Source organism: Frieseomelitta varia, unplaced genomic scaffold, assembly GCF_011392965.1.
Source record: "Frieseomelitta varia isolate USP_RPSP 00005682 unplaced genomic scaffold, Fvar_1.2 scaffold_567, whole genome shotgun sequence".
Classification (NCBI taxonomy): Eukaryota; Metazoa; Arthropoda; class Insecta; order Hymenoptera; family Apidae; genus Frieseomelitta; species Frieseomelitta varia.
In genome coordinates, this window is record NW_025110331.1 from 305,275 (window position 1) to 324,445 (window position 19,171).

General features: G+C 29.5%; 4 protein-coding genes and 1 long non-coding RNA gene across 11 annotated transcripts; 2 read left to right on the top strand and 3 right to left on the bottom strand.

Moving 5' to 3' along the window:
* Positions 1-38: 38 nt before the first annotated feature.
* Positions 39-2,278, bottom strand: LOC122534027 (putative carbonic anhydrase 3). Of its 2 annotated transcripts, none has more exons than XM_043664288.1 (7): positions 1,451-2,278; positions 1,351-1,389; positions 1,122-1,289; positions 910-1,036; positions 721-826; positions 435-662; positions 39-337 (listed from the first exon to the last, which is right to left on the bottom strand). In XM_043664288.1, the coding sequence occupies exons 1-7, from the start codon at positions 1,512-1,514 to the stop codon at positions 164-166; spliced, it is 906 nt and encodes a 301-aa protein (XP_043520223.1). In that variant the 5' UTR covers positions 1,515-2,278; the 3' UTR covers positions 39-163. The 2 variants fall into 2 exon arrangements, with proteins under 2 accessions (XP_043520223.1, XP_043520222.1); XM_043664287.1 differs by having other exon boundaries at positions 910-1,063; positions 1,451-2,277.
* A 376-nt stretch (positions 2,279-2,654) lies between these two features.
* LOC122534030 (serine/threonine-protein kinase 11-interacting protein) lies at positions 2,655-9,780 on the bottom strand. Of its 5 annotated transcripts, none has more exons than XM_043664294.1 (20): positions 9,505-9,780; positions 9,109-9,322; positions 8,251-8,787; positions 7,878-8,174; positions 7,598-7,791; positions 7,173-7,494; positions 6,707-7,087; positions 6,549-6,627; positions 6,310-6,484; positions 6,113-6,245; positions 5,832-6,014; positions 5,378-5,455; positions 4,811-4,946; positions 4,608-4,711; positions 4,394-4,531; positions 4,140-4,330; positions 3,956-4,053; positions 3,669-3,871; positions 3,274-3,575; positions 2,655-3,159 (listed from the first exon to the last, which is right to left on the bottom strand). In XM_043664294.1, exons 3-20 carry the CDS (start codon positions 8,702-8,704, stop codon positions 2,959-2,961), a joined length of 3,669 nt encoding a protein of 1,222 aa, XP_043520229.1. In that variant the 5' UTR covers positions 8,705-8,787; positions 9,109-9,322; positions 9,505-9,780; the 3' UTR covers positions 2,655-2,958. The 5 variants fall into 5 exon arrangements, with proteins under 5 accessions (XP_043520229.1, XP_043520228.1, XP_043520227.1 ...); XM_043664293.1 differs by having other exon boundaries at positions 2,656-3,159; positions 4,608-4,732; positions 9,163-9,322; positions 9,505-9,778; XM_043664292.1 differs by having other exon boundaries at positions 2,656-3,159; positions 4,608-4,732; positions 9,122-9,322; positions 9,505-9,778.
* A 911-nt stretch (positions 9,781-10,691) lies between these two features.
* Positions 10,692-12,328, top strand: LOC122534038 (LDLR chaperone boca). The gene is made up of 5 exons (XM_043664309.1): positions 10,692-11,061; positions 11,142-11,216; positions 11,439-11,599; positions 11,673-11,817; positions 11,940-12,328. Exons 1-5 carry the CDS (start codon positions 10,912-10,914, stop codon positions 12,021-12,023), a joined length of 615 nt encoding a protein of 204 aa, XP_043520244.1. The 5' UTR covers positions 10,692-10,911; the 3' UTR covers positions 12,024-12,328.
* LOC122534039 (mitotic-spindle organizing protein 1-like) lies at positions 12,276-13,234 on the bottom strand. Of its 2 annotated transcripts, none has more exons than XM_043664311.1 (2): positions 13,115-13,234; positions 12,276-12,889 (listed from the first exon to the last, which is right to left on the bottom strand). In XM_043664311.1, the coding sequence occupies exon 2, from the start codon at positions 12,862-12,864 to the stop codon at positions 12,616-12,618; it is 249 nt and encodes an 82-aa protein (XP_043520246.1). In that variant the 5' UTR covers positions 12,865-12,889; positions 13,115-13,234; the 3' UTR covers positions 12,276-12,615. The 2 variants fall into 2 exon arrangements, with proteins under 2 accessions (XP_043520246.1, XP_043520245.1); XM_043664310.1 differs by having other exon boundaries at positions 12,987-13,221.
* A 200-nt stretch (positions 13,235-13,434) lies between these two features.
* Positions 13,435-14,197, top strand: LOC122534040. The gene is made up of 3 exons (XR_006307823.1): positions 13,435-13,552; positions 13,744-13,918; positions 13,991-14,197. It is a non-coding gene; the product is annotated as an uncharacterized LOC122534040 (long non-coding RNA).
* Positions 14,198-19,171: the final 4,974 nt, after the last annotated feature.

Below are 19,171 nucleotides of genomic sequence, written 5' to 3' on the forward strand. Positions count from 1 at the left end.
AATAGATATTAAGGTATTAAGAACTATTTGTGTCTGAATACGGTTAATTTGAAAGATACTTTATCTTTCATTTTAATTGTAACAAAAGAATATATCACACTTTATTTTGTTTAAACAATTATTTTGTTTTAAAAACTGAAAATAGTTTAATCTGGAAATTTATTTAGTGCCAAAACCAGTCCAAATCTGCAACGTTAAAAGTCATTTCGTTATATTTCACAAATAAATGTGGATTTAATTTCCTAATGTACACTTTTCTCAGTCCGATATTTTGTAATTTTCTGTAATTATCAGCTATCAAGTTATTTCCATTGGAAAGTAATCTAAATTTATTTAACTGTAAACAAACAACACACAAAAATAAATACAAATAAAGAAGAAATTTCTCCAGAAAAAGATATTAATTGAAATTTAGGTATTGAAGCGGTGTTTACCTGTGAGAAAGATATTGGTACAGGCATTGAAAAAATTATCCATGTAACTACTTCATTACATGGAGGTGTAGTTAAGGAACCCTTATAGCTATAAAATACATCTGTATTTTTGGGTAGCAACGAACCTAGTGTTATAGATGTGTTTAATTTTGTTTCATTATTTATCCATCGCACGCTTGTCAAGTGATTTACGATAGAATATAATGATTTGTTATCTTCTTCCTGTAACTAAACTTTAAATAGAATAATGTCCTGAAAAATGAAAATTTATTCCATGAGAACTTACTTGAAAAAAGATTCCTAAAACTACAAGACCATTTTTGTAATTTAATGCATTGGACAAACTTGAATAAATCCTATTTCTGTGAACTATATGCATTTCCATAGGATACCTAGGGAACGCACGAAAAGATTAAATAAATAATAATAAAATTTCTACACATATATTCTTCTTATGTATTTTATGTTGTTTTACCTAATACCATTCAACATATGTTCAGATCCCCTGTTGTTTTTTGCACCCCAATGAAAGTGCAAATGATCTACTTCATATTCTTGATTTATGTCAAGCGAGCCTCCAAATATATAAGGCAATCTTTTTCCTAAATGATTATTTACATTTACTACAACTAAAAAAGAAAGATATATTATCAAGTATTATTTTAGAGTTAAATTCAATCGTAATACCTGAATGACCGTTGTTTTTTAGATATAATGGACTGGACAAAAAATCATGATAGCCAATTATCTCAAGCGCAGGCAATGGAAGAGTTATCGATTTGAACGACGATATGGATATCGGGGACTGCAATTTTCCATCACATAATTTGAAGTTTTGAACCCAAGTGTGCTGATCTGAAATATTGCATTGAATGTAAAATAAAAACATCATTAGAAATATAAACATTATACATACCACGTTTACGGTATCCAAAGTGTCCAGCAACAAGTGGAACTAAAAATATATTCTTGTTATAAACAACGTAATAAATCAAAATATAAATTATTAAACTTACCAGTTGTCGCCAATATTACGCATTTTACAATATAGATCATATTAGTTACTTGATACTGATTCATTTTTTCTCACTATATTTTTGCAACTTAAAGCACGATGCTAACAATTAACGCAATACGATGGTAACACATACTTTCCATACGTCCAAAGAACACATCAAGTTATTTTCAGCATCTTCCAACTGTTTCATTTACATATTAGATGTTCTATTATCATCATCAATACGATCTCTTATGTACACATGTCACCACGTGTTCCGTTTCAATAGAACTGCAGTAAGAAGAAATACATATTTCTTTTATATTTTTAAATATGGATTTCATTTTGATATAACTTAATGGGACATAACATATTTTGTATAATAGATACTGTAACAATTTATTTACATATATACAAATAGTATTTGTCATTCTCAAAATATAATAAGCTGTATTAATCATTTAAAAATTCAACCATTTGGTGAACAGTAATTAATATACATAAATTTACAATTAACTTTGGCATTAGCTAATAGCGAAGATTGTCTCATACATTTGTTCTATTTTGTTACAAATCATAATAGTTAATTAATTCTACAATATATACACGTGCACACGAAATATACATATATGTACGGATAAAGAAACAAATATTAATATTTGAATATTGCTCGCTGTTATGATAATTGTATTTGTTGAGAAGGAAGCATATAAATTTTTTGAATATTTAGATACTTTTGAGTTTTAATACTTTTGATAGTTCTAAAATATATTTAGAAATAAATAAATTTGTATGCCTCGTTCTCTTTATAATACAAGTTTTCATTTTTATTTTAAATTGGATATAAATGGACAAATACAAAAAAATCTGTTGCTGTCCTCAACAATAAAATGATAAATAAATCGTAACTATTGATTTATGCATTGATTTAAATATTCAATTATTTAAGATATATAATAATAAATTATATGATATATGTAGAAATTATTAGTTGTATCTTAATATTAATAGCACCATTTGAAATTTCATTTGTTTAAATAATTCAATAAAAAATTATTAGAAAACATTTAAAAAAATATGCTATTTTCAATATTTCAATATTATAATTTAAAAGACATACTATTATAAATATAAATATATATATATATAATTAATTTTTTAAAATATGAAAATAATTGTTTACGTTAATCGTTAAACTTTTAAATATTTTTTTCATTTTTTCGTTGTATTTTTTTATCATAAATATTACAAATAATCGCGGCTTCAAGAAAAATATAAAATAAACATCAAATTAAAAACTTATCGTATTATCTACGACAGAGTATTTGTTATATTGTATAATTTTGTATATTTTTGTTGGTCAAATATTATACTATTTTTTAATTAAATTACAAATTTTTTATAAATTAATTATGTCTATGACTAACACGTACAAAATTACGTAAATTATTAATTTGATAAATCTGTATTCGCTTAGAAGTTCATTCGATACGTTTTATTTGACTAGAATACTTTCCTGTACATTGATTAATATTCCGTCCTCTCGCTATCTTGTGATTTGGAAATCATATTTTGTAAAGGAATCGAAAATAATTCCTCCCATGGGGACCGTATAGAAGTAATAACTACTTCAGCAGCGCTCATGGTTACGAAGTTCAAAATCCATACTTCTTCTTCTCCTACTATTTCGTCTAAGAAATTCAAGGTTAGTGAAGAGTTATAATGTTCCTAAAAATATAACAAATAATACGTTTAAGCACAAAAAAATCAAAGTATAGTTTTTTTAAAGATTTCTTTTTCCTCTAATTTTATTAATATTATTTCAATACAATCAATACTTACAACTCCAATCAAATTGCTCATTGTTTGTTCTCTTATTACATATGGTGATTCCTTGTTGCCTGGAAGAAGCCACTGCATATTGCACATCACCAAAACAGAAGTAGTTACTATTAAGCTAGATAATTTAAGTTGAACTTCTCGGTCTTGATATTTCAATAACGCAGAAGAAAATAAAGCGAGGTGTCTAACAGCATCTTTATCCTGGTAATTTTTGCAATTTTTTAATAATTGGTGCATTAAGGAAGTAGAATGCTCTGATATTTTGAGATCAACTTTTTCGCAAATAGGTGGTAACACGAAATCTATAAACAGAAAATCATTACCTTATATGTATTTATATTTAAATATATGATAATATTATATTAAAATATTAAATAAACACTTTTATTTTTTACCAGTAACATAAAGCAAGAAATTAAGCGTTCTTTGTAAGTCTTGCAGAATACAGAGAAATGTAATAGAATTCAGTTCGTCATTTGTTTTGTTAGGTTGTTCTAATTCAATGAGAACACCTTGTTTAAATGGTATCGGCGAGAAACGTCTTAATCTGTCTATCGTCCAGCTAATCTCTTTGTGCAACCAGCGTTGTGGATTTTCTCTGTATAATAGCAATTAAAAAAAAAATGTAACAGATTTTCAATGAATGAAATTTTGATAGAATTATATTTTACTTTATTATTACCCTTCTGGTCCAACAATTTTAAGAACGTAAACTTTCGACGTAGATAAAATCAAACAACCAGAAAACGTATCTTTCATATTTTGCATTAGAATCTCTGCCTAAAAGTTTACGAATAAATTAACAATATTCATTTAAACTGTCAATTCAAAAAACATATTTGTTTGTGTAGAATCTAATACGTTACTCTGAGAAGAAGAATAAGCTCTTCGTTTTCATGTTCGAATATATTCAAAATGATATGTAATTTTATTCTATGATCTATACTGCTGAAATCCGTATAAGAATACTGAATATTACTACCCATTAAATGTGACGCTTGTTCCGTTTTTAATTCTAGCGGTTTATTATTACCAATTTTTATACTCTGAAGTAATCCTAAAATTGATACATATACAAAGCTAAATGTTGATACAATTAAAAACACATATTGCTACTAACCTCCTAGCATAGAAGTTAAATTCGTTACAGGCGAAGATTTAATCTCTTTATCATTATTATTAAGGGACTTTTCATCCATGCTTATTTGTCTCATTACTTTATTTTCGTATGCGGTACAGACACTATCCGTCAAAGAGCCTATAGACATAGTTTTATTAATAATAATAAATTTATAATTTTCATACTGAAAAATATAATAAAAATGTTAACAAACCCGAAGAACTACTCTCTGTTAAACCAGTCATGATTGGTGCTGCATCTGGTATCGTTAAAAGACACGGAGCCACGGCAGCCCTTCTTTCCTCTGAAGAGCGCTTTCTATGTGGTGTAAGATGTGTTCTGTGTCAATACGTCAATAAATAAGAAATTTTGTACGAACAAATAAGTCGAATTGCCTATAGGAAAAATATAGTTTACCTTGACCCATCATCTAGAACCTCAATGCTACTTTGACTCGGATTGCTGAGCACTTCTATATCACTTTCATATTTTTTATCTAATGCATTTGCAGACGGTGTTGATTCTCTTGATTCCTCCAAACTCGTTGCCGAACCTGTTAGCAACAAAATAAAGTATAGTTACACCTAAATCATCTAAATTTAACATACAATATTTACTATATACATATATTATTGTAAGTAATAATTATAAGTTTATAAATAATACATTATATATTAATCAAATAGATGGCTCATACTTTTCTTTTTGCTTCGTTCTACTTGAAAGGTAGATTAGACTCGTATTTTTCATTACAAGATTTTGCACATTTTCTCTCATAGTTAATAATTTTTTTGCTATGATAAAATAGCGATAATTATTTAGAACAAATATGCAAATACAAAAATAAAAATATGGCCCTAGGGTATTACTAGTATACAATCGTAAATAGTAAAGCAAGTAATATTACAGCTTTATGTATTTAATTGTGAAACATGCTTGAGAAAACAGAAATTGCTGTAATAAAATACTGTGGCAGAAGCTTACAGCGGACTTGAGCTTGTGTGTGAGAGTCAGATTGTACCAGAGAAGTGGTGACGGATAAAACTCGACCCTCCGTTCCACCTGCACCGGGATTAGTACGTTATAATCCCAATCAATAATACATGGATACGCAGTCAGTAGTTACAAAATTAGTGCATTCGCATTCGATAAATTAATGATTGTTATTCTATAAAACTTAAACATACTAACATTATAAAAACTTGAAATTATAAACAAACAAATATATGGTTAATTTTTATTATAGAAATCTTATTATTTTACTTTTAAAATTAATAAATTGGAAGATTATATATCAATATATAATTGAAATTGTGTTACATCAAGTAAACTCAAGATATATCATTATTAAAAGATACGTGACTTTTATCAAATTGCATTCATTCTCGTATTAATCGAAATATCAATTACAGATATCGCAGAACCGACTGCAACTTACCAATACTAGAGGAAGATCCAGAATGTTGTAAATCCGATTTTGCTGGATTTACCAAATGTTGATTTTTGGTTACGCTTTCTGGTAAATCTCTGGGAGTAGCATTTTCTACATTCAAAGTCGATAATTCGTCGATCTCTATAACTAAAGTACTTTCACAAGTGGGGCATTTCAACTGATTTGTACCTGAAATACATATTTAAATTTATCATTTTAAGATTTTGTAAATTACGTTTCGTAATTAATAAAATATCTCTAATCTATGTTGTTTTCAAATGATGTACCTGATGCAGATGAACTTATTAAAGTAATATATTCTGAATCTTGAGAAAAATGAGTTGAACATTTCATGCATTTAAAAACTTTCAACAATATTGGTGTTGTTTTTATTGTCTCATTAATTATTTCGACTATTTCCTGCAAGATGATTAAATAATACGTTAATATTATTTGCATGTTATTTATATTTCTTATTTCTTACTTTTGCAGTGTTTAGCTCTACAAAATATCTCCTGTTTTGGCGATGTTCCCGTGTGGTATCAAAAATCATATCTACTGTTACCGGTTCACTCCTGCCAAGTACACATGATAAAACAGAACTCGTTGACCAACAGCATCTCAATTTCCCAGTAAGTGAATCTCTCTCTCGAATAACACTACGATAATTATATAATAGAAATGAAAGTGTAAAATTTTTTAACAAGTATTAAAAATACTTACTTTGGTGTTATTACTAAAAACAAATCTTCCAATTCGTTTGAATTTTTCTTTTTCTGAACCAGATACAAATTCCCCACTTCTATTAAGATATTAAAAATGCAACAATTAAAATAAAACAAGTTTTTAACAATATATGCAACTGCCTCTTTATAATATACCTTGTTCTGGATCGTATGCAGGTTCGGATAGAGCGTTCTCAAGAGCGTTTACATCATTATTCAATACAACTTCAGAAACATTCTCTTCTTCAATTAATACTTTAGTTTCATCTTCATTTTCATTGTTAAATTCACTAGTCGCTTCCGTCAAAGATTGCGTATCTTTTATCAAGAGACTCGCAGAATCTTCAATACTGGGCATATTTGTAGCATCTAAATTTTCTATCGTAAATTCCGACGTTACCGAATATGTTGAAGGTTGTAATCCCATAATATCTTGAACAAATGTCCCAGCTTGACTACTTAACCACTTGTCTTCTCCATATCTTCTTCGTATTTCCAAAATCTGTTTCTTTGTTTCTAAATGACTTTTTGAGGTTTCTGCAAAAAAAAAAAAGTCGAAAAATTAATATTACGTCAACTCGATAACATAAAAGAACAATTAAATTAGAATATAATTTATTACCTAAATAAGAAATACTGGGATCTACTTTCACATCTTTTTTTTCATGTTCAACTTCCGCGATAACTGCTTCTTTTATATTCGATTTCTTTTTACTTTTAGGTAAGTTTCTTTCTATACTATCTCTTTTCTCTGGTGTTGCTGCTAGAAATTCATTAATTGTAGATGTGTTAACAGATGTAGAGAAGCTACTAGAATTTAAGGAGTTTGATAGTGAATTGAATAATTCCTTTGACGCGGATTTTTCAGATCTGATCATAAAGAATCGATTATCTGCAATAATTTGCTTTTCTGTTCTTGAAAATGACGAATGATCTAAAACAAACTAAATCCTGAAATTTTATTCACCCTTACATACATAACATTCAAGTGTTGCAAAATTGACGTTTTATAATAGTACAGCATATTACGTCTAACGTATGATCTACCTTGCTATCGCTCAAAGCTGGATGTAAATGTTTTATGGATAACAATCGATGTTTCGGATGATACGATAAAGGATTGCCTTCTAACGATACCCATAATAAAGCAGACATTTTTTCTAAAGGCCACAAAACTGAATGTTCCATCAGACAATTGTACGATAAATCTAATTCTGTTAAACATTCTAAATTTTGTATACCTATTTTAACAAAAATACTCTATAAATATATTTATGCTCTTATATAAATTATGTATATAAAATAGGTAAATACAATGATGTATTACCATCTAAATTTTCTATGTAATTATTTTTCAGAACCAGTACTTGCAATAAGCGTGATGCAGCTTCATTGAAAGTAGGTACTTTTTCAAGTTTGTTATATCCAAGATTTATATGTTTCAAATTTGGCAGACAAGATAATTCATCTGCAGACGTTATCAAGTTATGACTTAGATCTATTACTTGTAACCAAGGTACTAACTCTAAAGACGTATCCAATTTTTCAAGAGCATTGTGCGGCAATGCCAAATGTTTCAAAGAACTCCACACAAATCCAATGCCAGTGTCTCCACCACAATTTGCTGCATAAAGACAATAGTATTTGTAACATTAAATTTACTATTTAATTAACAATAGTAATTTTTTAATTATAATTACCCAACAATTGTTTCACATCAGAAACTCCTTTTCTACCAGCACAGACAATGCTTTCAAGTTGGCCTCTAATACGTCTAAGCCCTTCTACACTATCAATATTGATTTTTTTTAACTCTAGATATTTCAAACATTTAAATTTAGTAATGTCAACAGGTAGCTTAGGATTAGTTGGACAATAAGTCACTTTTAGTCCAATTGTCTTCTGTACAAAGTCATGTAGAAATTTCAAATCGTGAAATATATCAATTTTTGAGCTGTTGCATACTTGAAATGAAGCTTCCAAATCTTCGCATTCATTGGCAACCAGAGAAAAGGCTTCATTTAAATTATATAGTAAACTAGCGGACAAACAGAGTTTCCCAGATGCATTTAACACTTTTTCCCCATTCTGGTGCAGAAGTTTTCCAAGTATCATTATCTCTTGCATAACAGCTTCATCTTGGATGTTACTCATTTTTGTATCCTTTTCAATTTACAAAAGACGAAAAAATTTTAATAATAATTTCAAGATTGATTCCGACGTATCTTCATGTCAGTCTGAGAAATAGTAAAATAAGATTATATCGTATTTCTGTTATGTAATTTACAAGTGAAAGTTTCATTTAGTTATTAGTAATGTCTTGCTTCATTTAATTTTTTATACGATAAGTATAATTTTCAATTTTGTAAATGAAAAAATGAGTTTTTAGAATATATATGTTACAAATATTTTCTTTTAAATTTAATCCAATTGATTAAACGTATGTAATACAAAAACAATAGGAAATCGAGCATATTTATTGTTTTCGAGTATAAAAAAAGTAACAACGATAAACGTGGTATATTAATTTAACAACTGTGAAATAACAAGGCACTAACATGATTACCATACATTTCTTAGAACATCTGCTTTGATCAGTGACAAACACATACTTAAGTGACAAATGATTCAGGAAGTACAATCTTACGCATGTTATCACAAATAGGCAATACAAAGAAGCGTGTATGTATGCCAATAATATCAAATGATCCGTCATATAATGTTATCTCTCAATTTACTATTTTGTATGCCCTGCCATCAAAAGACAAAACCCTAAAACAAATACACAAAATATTTACAATCATTTTAATTATATTAGATAACTATTATAGCTAGTACTTTAAGATTCGCATTACTGCGTGGCGCAATACTTTAAATACATCTCTGAGATCGTTTCAATATATACATAGACAAAAGAAAAAAAGAAACAGTTAAGAAAACGTTTTTTGACCTACTTTGTGTCCCAATGGCTAATTACAATAATTTGTTTTGTTAATAATACGTCGAATGAATTGTTTCCCGTGGCACGACCTTTAGTAAAAAGTCACTTTAGTGAAATTTGTAACGAGATTAAACAACGATAAACGTGATGTGCTGACTATAATTTACATCATCGTACAAAACTGTCGACATTGTTGTCTTTATTGCCGTGTCATTGACTAAGAACAGAATAGACTCGACATATAATGCTTTTTCATGTTCGACGTTGGGGGAGTCATCTGATGTCTCTTCATCATTCTCGTAACGTTATCGACTCACTATAGCAGCGATGGTTCGAATTAAAACTAAATCTTTCTTTAAAAAATTACAAATAACATGCAGTACAGCATATATTATATTTACAATTACAAATTAAACATAGGATTTTACGCTGTACGAATTCTATTCTCATTATATCGACGCCATTGATTGAAACGACAATTTATTATAATTTGTAACATTTATTACATTCTCAATATTTCAGGCGCTGTAATTGCATAAATGACCGTTCATTTTTGAAACTATTAATTGAACGAATATGATTTTTCAGGCACGAAAGACTTGGACGATTTGGTTCGACATGTACATATGTATGTACATAAACGTGTCTGAACATGTCTGATCGGATCCGCGATGCTATATACATCATATATAAACATTCGTATCTCATTACTTATTCTTATTACTGAAAAAAACATTTGTCTGACCGTCATGAACCGTGTTTAAACGTATATAAATCCTTTAGATTGTTAAAAGTATGTTGGAACTGATTATAAAGGATTATACATAAGTTTTTTTCTAAAAAAGTTTATTACTGTACACATGTAATTTAAATAATAAGCTCTAAACTTTCTTTCATCCTTTTGATGAAAAAGTATTTCATAAATTAATAATGTTGTACGTACGCCTTCGTATGTAGTAGATATATTGAATAAAGACAAGATCTCACTGCTGATAACTCTGACAGTTACCTAGCGCAACGTTTTTTTTCTCTATTTCGATGGTAAAGTTAAATACGATTCCTGTGTACGTCGTAACAAATCAAAGAAAGCATAAAAAATACGCCTTCGACTTTTTCCCCCCAAAGTAATTTGGAATCTAAAGCATAAAATCAAATTTAATGTCTTTCTTAATCTATCCTCCTCTTAGTTTTCTCCAGCGTGCTAGATGGCAATACTAATCACTGTTTGCCACGAGATAAATGGAATTTGTTAACGGCAGTTTCGTCTCCGTTCTAATTACATTTCAAATATAAAATACTTGTAATAAAAAGTGTAGTTTCCGTAAAATTTTTTCAAATTTATTCAGGTACATTTAAAATGTACTAAACTGAAAGACTAAATTTTGGATTGACGTATACTGGATTTTTGTAATTCCCGAATATGAGAAAGGAGATTGTTATTTCCCTTGTATTTTTGTTAACTTACGTGAATGCGACCAATGATGGAAAATCAAATAAGAAGTCCTGGCGAGATAAAGATATAAGAGATATGAATGACGCAGATTTGGAACATTTGTTAGATCAGTGGGAGGTACGTAGAATTTTTTTTCGATTTTACATTTGCATATTAAAAAAGATTAACAGAGATTACATTTACTTTCATGATTTAAGAAAAATGACGAACCATTGGAACCAGATGAATTACCCGAACATCTCAGGCCTAGTCCAAAAATTGACTTATCACAGGTAATGCATTCAAAGAGTTCCTTCAAATGTTTCGTAAATTAACTTTGTGTACATATATATATATATATATATATATATATATATATAGAGAGAGAGAGAGAGAGGAAGACAGAGTATCCTTGAGTTTTATAATTTAACAGCTAAATATAATTGTCTATTTGAATACATAAATATGTTTGAACTCAAGTAAGTTTTACATAACATTTACATTTTTCCATTTAGCTTGATATGTCAAATCCTGACAATGTACTAAAAGTAACAAAGAAAGGTCGAAGTGTAATGATGTTTGTTGATACAAATGAAAATTTGTCAGTTGAAGAAGCTGAGACGATAATGAAAATTTGGCAGACTAGTCTTCAGAATAATCATATTATCGCTGAAAGGTAGTATTAATAGTTTTTCAATTTTATCTTTAATAAACAATTATGGTGTGTGATGTAATTAAATCTTCTACAGATATCCAATTGATCAAAGAAGATCTGTGTTTCTATTTCACGAGGGTTCGCAAGCTGTAGATGCAAAGAATTTCTTTTTGCAACAGCCAGAATTGTCTCATGTGACCCTTGAAGGCCAAACTTATTTCAGAGATCCAAAGAAACAGGTACAAAAATAATAATAAAAAATAATAAAAAAGGAATAAATAGAAAAGATAAATTTAAAATTTTGATTAATTATACGCGCATGTAAGATATTGAATAATTTTATTTCTTTTTTTTTTTTTAGAATGAAAAAATGGCAAAACTTAATAAACAAGGAAATAAACTAAGTAATAACAAAGATGACAATAAAAATAAAGAAGAGTTATAATTTGTAATTTACAAATTTTTTAAGAATTTTATATATTTTTATACGTGTATGTATGTATGTATATATATATATATATATATATATATTTTAGAAAATAAGTATAGAATAATTTTTGATATTTGAAACATTTTTTTGTTCATAAAGATGTATACAATTTTTTGTTATTTCTATTCAACTATTTGATAACATAGCATATCTTTAGAATAAACTTAGTTTATTTAATTAATTAATGCGAAAAAATAAAATCCTGTATATTGTTTCTATAATAAAATAAATTTACTTTATACGCAATCTTATAAATAATACTTATCAGTTACATTTTTATTAACTGTACGCTAGACCAAGTACAAATGTTAGAAATACACATTAAATATTAACAAATTCAATAAGTTTATCAATAACATCACTAAAGTGGACAGTAACAATGAATAATCTCGTGATTAATAAAAAACAATTGAACGTTTCATTGCTAAGAGTAGTAAATCATAACATCTTTTATAACGTACGATTGATATATGTGTAAAAAGTTATAGAAGATTAGTAAAGTTCATTTCTATACGTATCGAAATTACGAGATAAATGTAACAACTGATTACTTATTTAAACTAGATTTGCTTGTTGGGGGATCTAGTTGATTTGTGCTATCCATGGCTCTTACTTCTCTTTGTAGTTCTTTTACGACCGTCGCAAGTGCGTATGGATTTACGCCGTTTTCGCATAGTCGTATACATATACTTAATGTCGTAGGATCTAAATTCGTATTTAATAGCTTTGAGATTTGGTAAAGCGTTTGAAAGGTTTTGCGAGCAGCGTTTATTTGATGATGCACAGGTTCTGGCATGCTGCCTGCTCGGTTTCGGTCTTTTCTGTAACATCATGACGAAACGACAATATGAAAATAACTCGTTAGAAACACATTGAAATAGGTTTTCGCGTAAAAAAAGCTATTTCACGAATACATACTCTCCGCTGTGAGACAGTTTGGCGTCGGTATTAAATCACCGGATTGAATCACAATTTAAGAATAAAACAAGAAGCATAGGTTATGAAATGCAACGTTATTTAATTGATATTTTTAACAAAATTTTCACCTCTCCGGATGATTTAATTTCGTTAGTTAAAAGATGCTGTTTTCAGGACAATCGCCGAAATTATTTTTTAAAAAGTGTCGGATTTTGAATTTATATTCTATACAAGAAGTTGAGTTACATAAAAGGTAAACAAAAGCACGTGATCAAAATCTAGGGAAAACTAGGGAGGTTCGATTTCACAATTCCAAGATATAAAAGAGAAGATTATGTACATGCATAATTTATTGAATATTAATCGTTTAAGCAGAAAGATCAGATATGTATGTATACATATCTAGCGAGCTAGACTGAGAAAATATATCCGTTAATGCTTAATCACGTGTAGCAAGCTTATTTACCAAAATCATAATTCACTGACAATTATCGACCAATAACTGATGCGTCACGTGATTTGTATTTATCTCGTTGAGTTCGATTCAATTCCAAAATCACACATAGGTATTTACTTAAATACTTTGTACGAAATAATGTGCATTATGTGAAAATATGTTTTAAGAACAAATGAAATTAGTTATAAAACATAACAGTATTTAAAAATTACATATATTAATGTAATTTTTAAATTATAAGTAAATATTTTAGATATTTTTCTTTCATTTATATGTACACACATATACATATATTTTTAGATATGTCACGAACGATTCCCTTATCCAAATAAGTACAAGCAAGTAGAAATCATGTCTAATGTAATTTCACTATAAATCTTTCCGTCTGCGGAAAAAAATAAAATTAAATAAATCAATATTGACGTAAAAATAATTAGCTGGAATCTGTGTTATTCTAATCAATAAAAAACGTTGCGTAAGTATGAGTCTTGTAACGATTTTAAGGAAGAAAAAATTCATGATAACGACCATCTCCCTTTATTCTTAGGAATATACAATTCAGCTGTCACGAGACATTGCCCACACGTTATGAAATTTCGACGAGAAGATATATGAGATTTCTTTGATTGAATCATTCGTCGGTGCTCAACACACATATGTAATTGTTTCTCGATCTAACGAACGAACGAACGAAGGACCGGGAGTATGGACGCTACAAATTAATCAGAGAAAGGCCTGGGCAATGGACAACACGGTAATTATCGTAAACTATCGCATGCAAAAGTGTTTCTTGTTTTTTTCTTCTTCTTCTTTCTTGCCTTTTTTTTCTTTTTTTTTTTAATTAATTTTTCTTTAATCGATAATGACATTCGAATTCTACAGAAAAACTGGCAGTATAAGAATTAACAGACGTACATACTTTGCGGAGTATCTAAATGCAATGCATCACCAAAAGTAATTCCAACACGATCTGTGTAAAGCATTTTACTCTCGATAAGATGAATATATATATATATATATATATATATATATATATTCATCTTGTGGGGTTCTTGTGGGGTAAAAAGTAAATAAAATAAAAGTGTAACATGCTATTATTGAAAATAAAAAAAAAAGTAAAGAAAATTTTTCAATTACGAATTGGAATTCTCCGATGGATTAACCCAAGTGATCATTCAGTTTGAAGTAGTACAATCGTTTCGAATTTTTTGGCGATGCGGAATCAATCGCTAATCGACTCGCTTTGAACTATTAATCTATTAATCGTAAGTTCTTGTCATAAAAAACTGTTTGAAAGCTTAACTATTGAATCGTATATTCTACGTATGAACTATATATATATAACGGAATATATTTCGTAAGTATACGCTAGATATCATTACGGTAACAAATTTTGATTCGTTACTCGTGCTCTGTTACTGTAACTAACGATTTATACTCGAATCGCTTAATAAGGTGAATTCTCAAGACGTGAAAACACAGATGTTACGCTCGTTGGCTAATACTTTTTTTTTTTTTTTTCGTTGCAATTAAGTGAATCAACGAATCGTAACGATCAAAAACGATTGCGTAAACGGATATCGAACTACTTTGAATCAAAAGTAGAAACCTAGAAATCGAGCCAATTATCAAAGGTCATGATCGGTGCCTACCAGCGATAATTATATCGTTTCTGATTCGATTTAAACCGAGAAAACTATCCTTGGTTATTTAATCGATTACTATTATTGGATACTTTACGTATTTAAATTTGTACGTACACGAAGAAGTAACTAAGGGTACAAGTTGTTTACATAATACAACACGGTTCTACAAATTTTCTTTACAGACAGAAACGTGGCTTTACAATTCAACAGGATAAATTTTAAAGGTCAATAAAGTTTGTTTACGAACTATGTTACTTCTAATGTTTATGAATTGACTATGACTACCTCTCGATTTACACAGAACGTTTCAAAATTGCTCATAGAATGTCCAAAGACACTTTTTGAACAGAAATATACATATGTAATGTCTGTATAGAAAAGAAATTTGTTTGTCGTTACTCTTACTATTTCGAAACATTCTGTATAGGTTCTGATTATTCTCGTTTCGAGAGAAAACCAACTCGTTTAGACACTAGGTTTACAATCTAATAAATTCCTCGAAATTTGATTCTTAAACATTGATTTCAATATCTCTATATTTCGAATTTAATGACTGTTCTGATTTTGAAACGCATGACCGATAAGCACGCACGATATGTAACGATCTGAATTACAATTTTTTTTCTCGAAGGGAATGAATCTAGTCGAATGGTTTATGGCCAACGAAAATATGTGTAACGTTTAGTTTCGCCTACGTTCTAAAATCCATTGATAAAATCGTGTTCAATTCTTTTCGAAGAGAAATTCGAATTTCAGTTTCTTTTATTTTTGCAAGAGAAACGATTGTTTCGGATCGTTTACAGACCTCTATAGATCTCTAAACTGTTGGACAACTGTTTTTTTGAAAACGATTCAATTCGAAAAGATATTATCGATCGATTCACAACGCAGAGTATTCCCCGTTTCGTAATTTATTACTTTGCGTGTCTAAAAAAAGAAATTGAGAGAATTTTAAATAATATAATTTAAATTAATAGTTTCCCAATCGCCAAAGTATTAAATAATCAATGAATTATTTATTGTTGTGTCGTTACGTTACTTTACGGTATTACGATATATTTTATGTCCTTTTAAAACGGGAAGTACTCCAGTATTCTCCTACTCCTCATTGTCGATTAGAGACTTTATTTTTAATTATGTTTCCACATAGAAAATTATTTTTTTTCTTTCTTCTTTCCTTTTTTTTTTCTTTAACGTGTAACATTCGTTGTTTGATCCTTCCTCGAAAAGTCTCTCTCTTTTGCTTTTCTTATCGTTAGAAAATATATAAAAATTGTTCGACGTTAAATCGACTGCGATAAACACGTATACGACTGTTGGCCAAGAAGCGCAGATAACAGCTTCTTAAATCGATTTCTCCCTTTCTTCAGTTTCACATTTTGTCCGGGTGAAAAAAATCTTCCATTTAGAATTTGAAGAAACTTTCGTGCAATCTTTTCCTCCAAAAAACTTTTCCTCCTAGCTCGTCAAAGTTTTTTGTCCGTCTCCGGATGCAATTGACTTGTTCAATGAGAAAACGCAGAAACAACAAGCTGCTCTTAATCAACACTCACGGCTCGTCGTGAATTTACGCCTCGCATTTACGCTTCTCTTCCATTCATTATTAGGAACAATGGATAACGGATTCTTGATAATTAGCATACTTTCAATCTTTTTGGTTTGAAAATGACTTAAAAACTAAAACAAAAGTTCGATAAAAGAGTTTAATAAAAACGAAAAACTTTTAATCAACTTTTTAATAAAAAAAAAAGTTTCTTCAGTGAGATGACAACGCAACAAAATCTTTAATATAAACTAGAGTTATCGTTCCGTCAAAGAGAATAAGCAATTTTCTTTCATTTTCGCAAAAGATTAAAAGACGAATAATTCGAAAAATTAAAATTTATAAAGGGTCCAAAGGGTTGCAGTAAGTGACAATTCAGAAACACATACGCAAGTACAATAGATACACATGTACATACACGTGTACGTAGAGATCCGAACTGTTTGTAAGTTTCGTTTGTTCGCGAGTTATCGTTATTTAATCGCACAGGTTGCTGTAGGAACGCGCTTAGCAACCTGCTCGTTTTCGGCTCTTACACCATGGCGATGATGAAGGATTTCAATTGATTAACAAGTAACAGTGCGAGAGTGCTACAAAGAGACAACAATGGTCAACAAACGGTACTTATCCTAACTTAAGGCTCTATTTCGAGAGATCTACGATTAAAAAGAAAAGTACATGTATATGTATAAGTATACAACATTGCCTAAAAAGTTCGTGGCAAGGTACGTGCCATCACTTTTAAACGGTTCTCGTTTTAATTCTGCGTGGATCAATGATCCTCGCAAATTAATCTCTATCCAATTATAACGAATACTAATTAACATCCGCGATTTTGTAAATTGGCGTCTCGCAACTACACACAGGTACTTGGGAGACTCAAAGAGTGGGCTAAAAATTCTGATTTGTCTATAAAGTATGAGTATGTATTCTAATTACCATTTAAGTATACCACTTAAATTAGCCTATTTTGAAAAAAAAAGAAGATTCTCTAACGTTAAGTACTATCAATTACAAATAGGAGTGGAAAAAAAAAGAAATTTGTCGAAAAATTATCGAGGAACATACATTTCGGTGAGATTTCTTAGAGATTTTATAAAAATCTTGCCTTGGTATAAACGTGTTTGAAGGTGCGTGTGCAAAATTGAAAAAGATTCTCTAGCTTGAAAAGACGTACGTACTTGGTATCGTACGTACATATACCATATCGATGAAACGTGGTTATACGTTGTTGAAAAAAATGTTGAAGATCGGCAAAAGCTGCCTAACGCTGACTACGTATACGAATTTGATCGTGCAAACGCTCAATCGACGATCGAATTGTCCGAATCGTTTGGTTTTCCACGCAATCTTGTTTCTTTTCTTCAAGTTACTCGATTATTGCAATACACATGCATGTAACTTTACCTACGGATTTAATTTCTCCTAAAATTGAAACTTTACCATCATAGATGGTAAGAAATACCGATTGATTCTCTGTTATCACGCTTTTGCGCATACGATATTACATACATTCTACAAATATAATCTCCAACAAACAATCAAACCATACGGTGCAGAGGAATAGGACATACGTACACACATACATACATATGTACGTGCATACGTTATATTTGTATAAAATATTGTAACTACGTACATACGTATTTAACATGTTAAAAGGATAACAGAGTATCATTTTATTATTATTTCCTTAGATGAACCACACTATTTTCGAATACCTTTTTTTTCCAACTTTTCTTTTCAAGCACGTGAGATCGTCTCTCAAATTTAATCTGTTCATTGTTCGTAGGGTCTCATCGTCGAATGCCCGTTGCACGCTTGGATTATTAATACATACGTATGTAAATTTCTCTCGTATGTATAAGCATGTACGAAATCAAAGAACATTTTGTTCATCAGGCACAGAATGTTGCCAAATCTATCACACGTACATATGTCCATACTTGAAAATTAGAAATAAACATTACAAATGAAAAACTGTTGTTAATCACATTATATAAAGTTTTTTAGAAACATTCTGTGCATTGTTAATTGCTTCAAATCGACATTTATAATACATACATACATACATACATACATACATACATACATACATACATACATACATACATACATACATACATACATACATACACACATACATACACACATACATACACACGTACATACATACAACACACACGCACGCACGCACGCACACAACACACCTCTTCGTTCTTATCTTCGTTTTTTACATTACATAATCTCGTAGATAAAGTCATACGTATCTTTCAATCGCGTACACAGTCATCACTTAGAAAAGAAATCATAATAATTCTTTTTATTCAGAGTTTGGCACGGAATGAAACAAGACAAAATGTTTCATGTCGAAATTTCTCGTTTTCAATGTATTCTTCCTTTTCGGCAGAAAGTACTTTCCTCTATATTCTTCTCTCGAAAGAAATTCGAAAAACTCGACACTATTGGTATTGGTTGTTTATTTGATATTCCTCCTTTATAATACATTCTTCGAATCGATTTTTTGCTTTTCTTTATC